This window comes from Cydia amplana, chromosome 6, assembly GCF_948474715.1.
Source record: "Cydia amplana chromosome 6, ilCydAmpl1.1, whole genome shotgun sequence".
In the NCBI taxonomy this organism is placed as follows: domain Eukaryota; kingdom Metazoa; phylum Arthropoda; class Insecta; order Lepidoptera; family Tortricidae; genus Cydia; species Cydia amplana.
In genome coordinates, this window is record NC_086074.1 from 3,172,963 (window position 1) to 3,181,910 (window position 8,948).

The 8,948-nt window shown below is 38.3% G+C and overlaps 1 protein-coding gene across 1 annotated transcript; it reads left to right on the forward strand.

The window, feature by feature from the left end:
* Nucleotides 1-3,796: 3,796 nt before the first annotated feature.
* Nucleotides 3,797-6,161, forward strand: LOC134649196 (YEATS domain-containing protein 4). Its single transcript, XM_063503914.1, has 4 exons — nt 3,797-3,876; nt 3,946-4,227; nt 4,917-5,106; nt 5,986-6,161. The coding sequence occupies exons 1-4, from the start codon at nt 3,829-3,831 to the stop codon at nt 6,159-6,161; spliced, it is 696 nt and encodes a 231-aa protein (XP_063359984.1). The 5' UTR covers nt 3,797-3,828.
* Nucleotides 6,162-8,948: the final 2,787 nt, after the last annotated feature.

Sequence of the window (8,948 nt, forward strand, 5' to 3'; positions counted from 1 at the left end):
ACGCGATAAAAGCTGGCATGCCAGAGACGAGAAGATCAACATTGTCAGTCTTCGTGATTCTCCACTCCGACTTAATATATGACTCATATTAAGCCCCCTCCAGACTATGTGCGTGAATCGCGGCGCGAAGCCGCGAACGCGAGTGTGGAGTCGATTTCGCTGTCTGTGAAAATTAACTCCACACTCGCGTTCGCGTCTTCGCGCCGCGATTCGCGCACGAGTGTGGAGGGCCCTTAATATGAGATCCGTAGAATCTGCAACTTCTACTGGGCCATTGTGGGAGCGTTCACATTGGGCCAATATTCACTGAGCAAAAATACTGCATGGGAGCTAATAGAGACCAAGCTAAATCTGCGTGGCATCTGCAATAAAAAAGTGTGACTAATTTCTATGAAAATATGACGTTTATAATGACACTAACTCATTTTTGTTCTGTTCACACGCCAAATGGGCGTTCGCCAAATGGGAAAAATGTTTGGAGATGACTGGTATTTGTGCTAAATAAGCATGTGAATAAGCTTAGAATAAATTTTAAAGTGGAAAAATTACTGTCTTAGGTTGGTTTAGGGTTGCCTGGAGTATCGATCCAGAGGAGTTCAAGTCTCACCCAAGGCAGAAATTTTTGCACTTTTAAATTTATTCTAAGCTTAATAATTAATAACATCGTTCGCAGACGTTTCTGCTTGTTAAAAATTAATTAAGGATGAGAATAAGACACGGAAACTGACTAATGGCCATCTTCTGTTAAGTATAAAAGTATCTGTAAAGATTTAAGGTCAATATGGAGAAGATATATAAAATTTTTGGTTGGACGAGTCATAGGGCAAGAACTCTCGTGCTTTGCTCAGTCAGAAAGAAAATGTTTTGCTATTTCTGCTCTACCAACCTTCTGTAAGTGGAGTATGTGTACAGACGCGAGTATTCAATTAAAACCGACGAAAAACCTTGTCAAAGTGTTCTCGTCTCGACGTTGACCTTAGCGAAGTTTTAAATGTGCGGCCTAACGGATCCCCGACTGTGTAACGCAGTTTGATTGCGACCACTCTCTTCGATAACCGCGAAAATCGAAGTTCGCAATTGCGGGCATATTTATTTCTCTGTCGCTATAATTACGCCTTCATTGGAGTAAAAGAGAAAGATGCCCGAAATTTGCCAATTTCGGTTTTTACGGTAGCCCCTCAGAAATTGATTGACGTCGGTGAGACATCATTGCAATTAGGCTGACGTTCTCCGTGTGACAAAGTCCCACATTCTCAATGTTGTGAATGTCAATTTTATGCTCATTATTACCGTAGAGCGTTCTACGCAACTGTGTAGTTAGTTTAAATGTTATTCGAGAATTATGATATTATTATTGCATTTAAATTTAAGGAAAAGAGCTTGATGGACCATTGTTCACATGCCTTCTAAATAAGAACCTAATAATGCGTCTGTCTCGTTTTATTACAAACTTCCTTTTTAATTGTCCTAAAGAAATGTCCTATTACATATATTATCTCCTACAAAAGTCAGAAGATATATATACTTAGGTGTATAAAGGATGGCACACGCTAGAACGGTCCGCGACCGGGTATTTTGGATATTTTAAAAAGCATCACATGATCACCGATCATACTTCATAGAAAACAAAGAGACGCCCTGACCCGGACCGTTCTGTTCTAGCGTTTATTTGTTTCTTAATGTTTCAGTTAAATAAATACATAATACCATTCATTTTTATTTAAAACAATTCTTATTATTTGTGTACAAGTATATTTACGGTACAATTCTCATGATTCTTATCGTGAACGAAGCTATACCTATTCTATTGAATTACTAAATATACTTGCCTATACTTTGATACCTACCTACTATAACATGACTGTACCTTCAATTTGTAGATGGTCAAGCAATTCTTGTCAGTAGAAAAAAGCGGCAAATTTGAAAAATGTAGGCGCAAAGAGATATCGTCCCATAGAAAATTTGAATTTCGCGCCTTTTTCTACTGACAAGGTTTGCTTGACCATCTATAAATATATAGATGGTCAAGCAGATCTTGTCAGTAGAAAAAGGCGGCAAATTTGGAAACTGACAAGATTTGGTTGACCAGCTTTATATGCCATGCAGACTGTTAATTAAAAAAAAATAACGGGCTCATCATGGAGTTATGGGTCTCTATTGTTTCCCAAAAAGTTTTAGGACCCCTAGAGCAAAGAGTAGTATAATATATATATGAGAGAGTTACGAGTATAGGTACTCTCAATCTAAATCTTAGTTAACGTTTTTCTAGCAAGTTGAACTCCAGTTAGTAAACCTGATGGAAGTGGCAAGTCGACGACGGTAGCCACGTCCCCTTCTGCTACTTTGCCTGTTCTTGGCCCCTTCCGAACCTCCGTCTCCACTGGATTCACCTTCAATTTGTCTCTTCCCTTTATCTGTATTTATATTACCCCTGCATATTTCCAGAGCCTTCTCCAAATCTAAATCATCCGTTTCGAGTAAGAATTTTCGTGTGTCATCATTCTGGATACCGCAAACTATACGATCCCTTATTAATCCTTCTTCCAAATGATCAAATCGGCACTGTGTAGCTAAACTCCATAACGCAGCTACATAATCGTCTATGCTTTCGTCTTTTTCTTGACTTCTAGTAAAAAAATTATAGCGCGCCACGGCAGAACATTGTTTCGGAGTAAAGTAGTCGTTGAACTTTTGAACGAGTTTCTCAAAATCTTGTCTATCTTCGTCCTTTTCAAACATAAAAGACGAAAATATATCGTACCCTTTCGGGCCTATTAATTCGAGTAATAGGCCTGTTTTCACGTCGGATCCGCCTTTATCACCACCGGATGCTTTCAGAAAAGCTGTGAACTGGGAATACCATTCTCGCCAAAGTTCTGCGTGGTTTGGGCATCCAGTCAAAATCATTTGTGGCGGAGGCCTAGCGTTATACATATCTGATAATTTGTTGAACTTAAAACTTTTATCTGCTCGTTAATTTCACACTAAGCACTTATATATGCTGAAGTTTTCAGTTAATGAAAATGAATATGAAGAAGTGCGCAAAAGGACGGGCAAGGTCGGTCAAGGTCATTAAAGCTCACGACATTTCTAGTTGCTAAGTAACCGACTATAAAAAAACTTTCGTAAGTAACCAGAATTAACCAGATTTCCTGAAAATCATGATTGATTGATGATTGGTCTCGCCGCGCTCGCCGCTATATATCTTAGCACATCAATGATTTTTCTAATTAGTTTTCCGTTTGTTCAGGCTGCCATTTCTTTTATATCATTGCTCAATACGTATGTAAAATAAGTGTATAAAGCATGTATTAAGTAATAAAAATACGGAACCCTAAAAATAGTACTATAGTTTGTCAAAGGACTGTCTCATTTCAAACATAGAGAGAATCATACTAGCTTTGTCATACACTGGTACTAGCAAGAAAAGGATGATTATTTATATATAATATGTCCAACCGGATAGACTATAAAATAAATATACTTGGTCAACCAGATCTTGACAGTAGAAAAAGGCGGCAAGTTTGATAAATGTAGGCGCGAAGAGATATCGTCCCATAGAAAATTTGAATTTCGCGCCTTTTTTTACTGACAAGATTTGGTTCACCAGCTATAAGACATTCGTTCAAAACATGTTCAAAATGTGTGTTTCATCAGTGGTTTCATCGTAGTGTTCCGAACGTTCCCTATATAAAGGTGTCAAATTGACAATGACAGCTTGCTTTTAAGGTTAAGTTTGATGCGATAACTTGTATTTTGTTTATTTTGCTTGCATATATATATTAAATAATATATATATTAAATATCTTTCCGGAGACTGATAATACAATGAGTCTACCGACAGACTTCGGGCCGGACTCTGGTGGACGAATAAAGGTAAGTTCTCTTTCTCTCTTTCTCGAACATTTTCTTAATTCGTAATTTTCATAACAACATAATTTTCAGGGTCTTACAATCGTCAAACCGATAGTCTACGGCAACATAGCGAGGTATTTTGGCAAGAAGCGAGAGGAGGACGGGCACACGCATCAATGGACGGTGTACGTAAAGCCTTATGCTAACGAAGACATGTCGAATTACATCAAGAAAGTGAACTTTAAGTTGCACGAGAGCTACGCTAATCCGAACCGGATTGTGACCAAGCCGCCGTACGAGCTCACGGAGACGGGCTGGGGCGAGTTCGAGATCGTTATCAAGCTACATTTCCATGATCCAAATGAGAGACCAGTAAGTTTTCAACTTTTTACCACCATTTATCATCATACCTCAGGGTTTTGGGTGCGGGAATGCTTTTCTGCTTTAAATACTATAAAAAACAAAAACGTGGTTCGAAAAATCGGGATGTATTATAATTTTATTTTATGAGTAACTATCGCAGTAACCGAAGACAATATTAAATAAACGAAGTTATAAATACACAAAATCAATCCTGCATCCAAGACCCCGGGATATTTTTATCATGTCCAAAAATGTTGAAAACATGTCTTGCTTTTTTTTGACGCACTTTTTTAAAGAGGCTTAATTTTTATTTAACTTTTATTTAATGCACACTACGTTACACTCCACGACATTGATGTAAAATAGGTGACAACATGATTCAGGGCCTTATGCTATTATTATTCTTATTATTCTTGTTGTTAGGGGCTATATGAGGGGCTGATCTATTGTGATCGCCACCTACTACAACTCTCGATCCAAGCCTGCCACTTCAAACAGCTGCGGGATCTTCTTGATCTCAAGAGACTTTATGCTATTGAACATTTGTTAGACAGTAAGAACTCTGTATATTTTACTATTGTCTATTTTGTACTTTCATTTTACATATTTTTCTTTTTATTTAGGATCGAGGGCATTGTTTATAAATTTCAAAGTATCATTTATCAAAACACATTCAAATGTAAAACAAACATTTCCAGGTAACCCTCTACCACATCCTAAAGCTCTTCCAATCACCAGCGTCCGAGGGTGCTCCCCCGACGGTTGGCCGGGCGCTCGTCAGCGAGTCCTATGAAGAGATCGTGTTTCAGGAGCCCACGCAGCTGATGCAGCACTTGCTAACCACGGTCAAACCCGTCACCAATGGAACTTGGACTCATGACACTAACTGTAAGTCTCCTAGATCAGCGGTTCTCAATCTTTTTTTTTTGACGGAACCCTTTTGGAAAGCGAAATACTTGATGGAACCCTACAATAAAACAATAGTTTTTAGAAGTGTATTTTTTTATTAATAAGCATAATAATTATGCTTATTTTATTATTCTAAATTCTTGCGGAACCCCTGCAGGGGTGTCACGGAACCCTAGGGTTCCGCGGAACACACTTTGAGAATGGCTGTCCTAGATAATCCTGTGATCAAAATCAAATGAATAAATCAAATATCATTTATTGTCAGGCAAATAAGGCCCATAGATACATATCTTACAAACTAACATACATACAATAATAAAAATCTTACAAGCTAAAAATTATTTCAGCGACACGGTGGTTTTCTGTTGTGTCGCACGTACCGCTGTAGGATTGGCAGATCCAGATCAGAATGTGGTGTGGTATGAATGTTCTTGACTGCATATTAATTAAACAACATTTGATAAATTATATAACATGTTTTTTTAAACGCTCTAACGGTAGATGTCGCGATGTCGCTAACCCTTAGACCCATATGGTGGGAAGGTTTGCTGGCTATGGATGAGGTCTTGGTGGCTCAGTTGGCAAAGCGCTGGAGTATTGATCCAGAGGCCGTGAGCCCAAGGCAGTCATTTTTCGACTTTTAAATTTATTCTCAGTTTAATAGAATTGTTCGCAGACGTAGAGACATACGTCATAGTTTCATACAAGTTTAAAATAACACTTGCACTGTGTGTGCTATCAAAATCGTTGCAGACGTATCTTGGTCTAACTCTAAGTTTGTATTTACATTATTTTCCCTGTAGGTACCCTTTAAAATTCCATTCCAAATACAAAGTCAAACTTTCCTTTTCATTTCAGTTGAGGAGAAGAAAGAAAAAACATTAGAGAAGATCATAGCAGCCCAAGCCAAGGTGCGCAGCGAGATAGCCGAGCTGAAGGAAAAGTTGCAACTAGCCAAGGAAACCGGGGCCAAGTTTAAGGAGGAAATTGCCAAACTACAAAACAGTTCTGCTGGCTTGCTCTCCGTTATATAGACATCACTAGCGACCCGCCCCGGCTTCGCACGGGTTAACAAATTATACATAAACCTTCCTCTTGAATCACTCTATCTATGAAAAAAAACCGCATCAAAATCCGTTGCGTAGTTTTAATGATCTAAGCATATATACAGACAGACAGACAGCGGCAAGCGACTTTGTTTTATACTATGTAATGATTATAATACATACACAGAAAATTATAAATTGTCTACTGTTTCCAACTGGAACCCTTTGACTGACACAGATATGAGCCCATCTATTAATAACGTGACACGTTTAGGGGGGGGAGGGGGGTCAAGAAAATGTGACATGTTGTGACTAGGGGGAGGGGGGAGTCACAAACTTTGTGACGTCACTTTAACTACATCTGTAACCGAAAATGATTTTTATCGGCTTCGTGTTATAAATTTCTAACAATGCTTTTGTCAAAAATGTTTGTTTGTTAAAATAATAAAAACTGATTGAAATTGTTAATTTAGAAACAACATTGCCAAATATGTGTCGTCACACCAGGGGGGAAGGGTATCCCAAATGTGACCAGGTGTGACACGGAGGGGGAGGGGTAAAAAAATCTTCTGATTCGTGTTATGTAATTAATGAATGACCCCTATCCACATACGCGCAAGTTTACGGTTTAATATTAACCGTTGTGTATTCAAAATTGATTACGGTGGCGCGTATTTTATAACAGGCGTCGCGTACAAAGGGTTAAAGATAACGGACTCTAACGGAGGCCCCCAGGTCCACAGTCCACATTTTTGGAGGCCATTCCAGGCTGCGCCGGTATTTTACCATTATTTCAAAGATAATTATGTAATAATAAAATTAATTAGGTATTTAGTGTTTTAGGTATTAACGTAAGACTGCATTATGTAAGAAAGCATGAAATAAAACTTTTTATATTGTATCTCTCTATCTTTGTCTCTAATTTTAGACCCTGTGTCATGTTTGGAAAAAGATGGGCGCGACAGTATCTCGCCCGCGACGTAGACTACTCGTCCCTCTCTAATTAATACAGCGAAAAAAAGGCGGGTAGTCTTATCTGGCGGGCGAGATACTATCGCGCCGCGCCCATCCTGTGCTAGGCCTATCGTATCATTTTACAAGTAATGATGCATCTATGTGTAGTGACCTCGTGGTGTATTCCGATTTTTCCTTGCCGGGAATATATGGGAATATTGTTGATTCATATAAATCATTCCCATATGAATCATTCAAATGGGGCGGAGACAAATGGGAAAGCCTCGTACTCTTTGTAAATGCTTCATAATGCGGTGTCTGTGCTAGACGGGCTCGATATAATAGTGAGATAACCCACCCATACAATTGCACTTTTGTCCACTGCCTACGTCAATACCATCGATTTTTTCATTTTTATCGTGCCTGGATATCGCGACAGTCACGATAAATCTATGAGTGATACACACCTATAGGTACTTGGTCAAGCAAATCTTGTCATAGACATGACTATACATATATAGGTACCTACCAATTATTTGTAGTCACCTTCGCACGCCAATTACTTTCTGTAATTGCCATATAATTACTCCACATTGTCACGCCAAAAAAGACCTTAAAACATCCATATCCACGTCTCTAATTAGCATACAAAGTTTCCGGGCATAGACAATCGGACTATTCTTCGATAGTTATGGATCGATCATGGTACCATCGCCCACACTGTTAACTGTCCATCAATGAACCTTATGCATTTTGTAATAAGGTCCACCTATGTACAGTTAAGCGTTGTTGTTTGTACCCGACAGATGTCTAAAAATATGGCTTAGGTTACTCACGGTCAACGTTTTAGGGAAATTGAAATAGTTATTGAATTGACCAAAGAAAAGGTTTGCAGTTCTTGACAATGTGAATAGATTTCCGGTGAACATAAGTCCATGGCGAAATAGTTTTTTAACAAACATACGCCGAGGTCAGTAAACCGTATTTAATATAGTTTTTAAGTGTAGTTAGTGAGTTTAGTTTTAATTTAGTTTATAGGTTAATGTATTTTTGAGGTAAATTTGTTAATTTTCTTATTATATAATAAATTTTAAATATAGTTAAATAGTATCTATTTCTTTTCTGTCGCTGAAAAGCGCAAAAAAATGTATAGTCAGCAGCTGAAGAATAGGAACTTCAAGTCTTCAGTTTTTTTTTAATAAGTGTTGAATTCCATGTCAATGTTTCCTGGTTTTTAAGACGGCTGGTCACCTATTTTTCTGTTTGAAACGTTGGTCCTGCTTACATCTCATTATGAATCAACCCGTATATCCATCTATATAATCATCATTTCCTCCTAAGGCCCAGGCTCCTAAACCCAAAATTTACCACTGAAATTTGAACCTATAGGACATTGAATAGAGTTGATTTTTATTTGTTTGAAATCTTAACGAAACAAAAGAAATGCAACTCTGTTCCAATTGAATATGGTTTAAATTTCATCGAACTGAAGATGTACTATAGGTAGGACCTTGGGCCTTAGGAGGGTATAGGTACCTACTTGAATAGACACCAGAGCCCGTACCATGAGTCACTGACAGTGTCAAAACTGACATTTACGTTATCGAGAACGTAATTTACTTTCTATACATCTCGTTTGCACTAATATGCGAGTACGAGCGAGATGTATAGAAAGTAAATTACGTTCTCGACGGCGTTTATGTCAGTGCCAAACTGATGGTAGCCGTACAGCACGGTTACCACGATTTGGCATTTGACATTTACGTTAGAGACTGCGTGAAATCGACCGCATTCCCATCGCACCATTCGCACCAATACATA

Bases quoted from the DNA above. Each gene is read 5' to 3' on its own strand.
- LOC134649196 (XM_063503914.1), top strand. From the start codon at position 3,829: ATGAGTCTACCGACAGACTTCGGGCCGGACTCTGGTGGACGAATAAAG. The intron at 3,877-3,945 runs GTAAGTTCTCTT...CATAATTTTCAG, and splicing joins ACTCTGGTGGACGAATAAAG to GGTCTTACAATCGTCAAACC. The intron at 4,228-4,916 runs GTAAGTTTTCAA...AAACATTTCCAG, and splicing joins ATGATCCAAATGAGAGACCA to GTAACCCTCTACCACATCCT.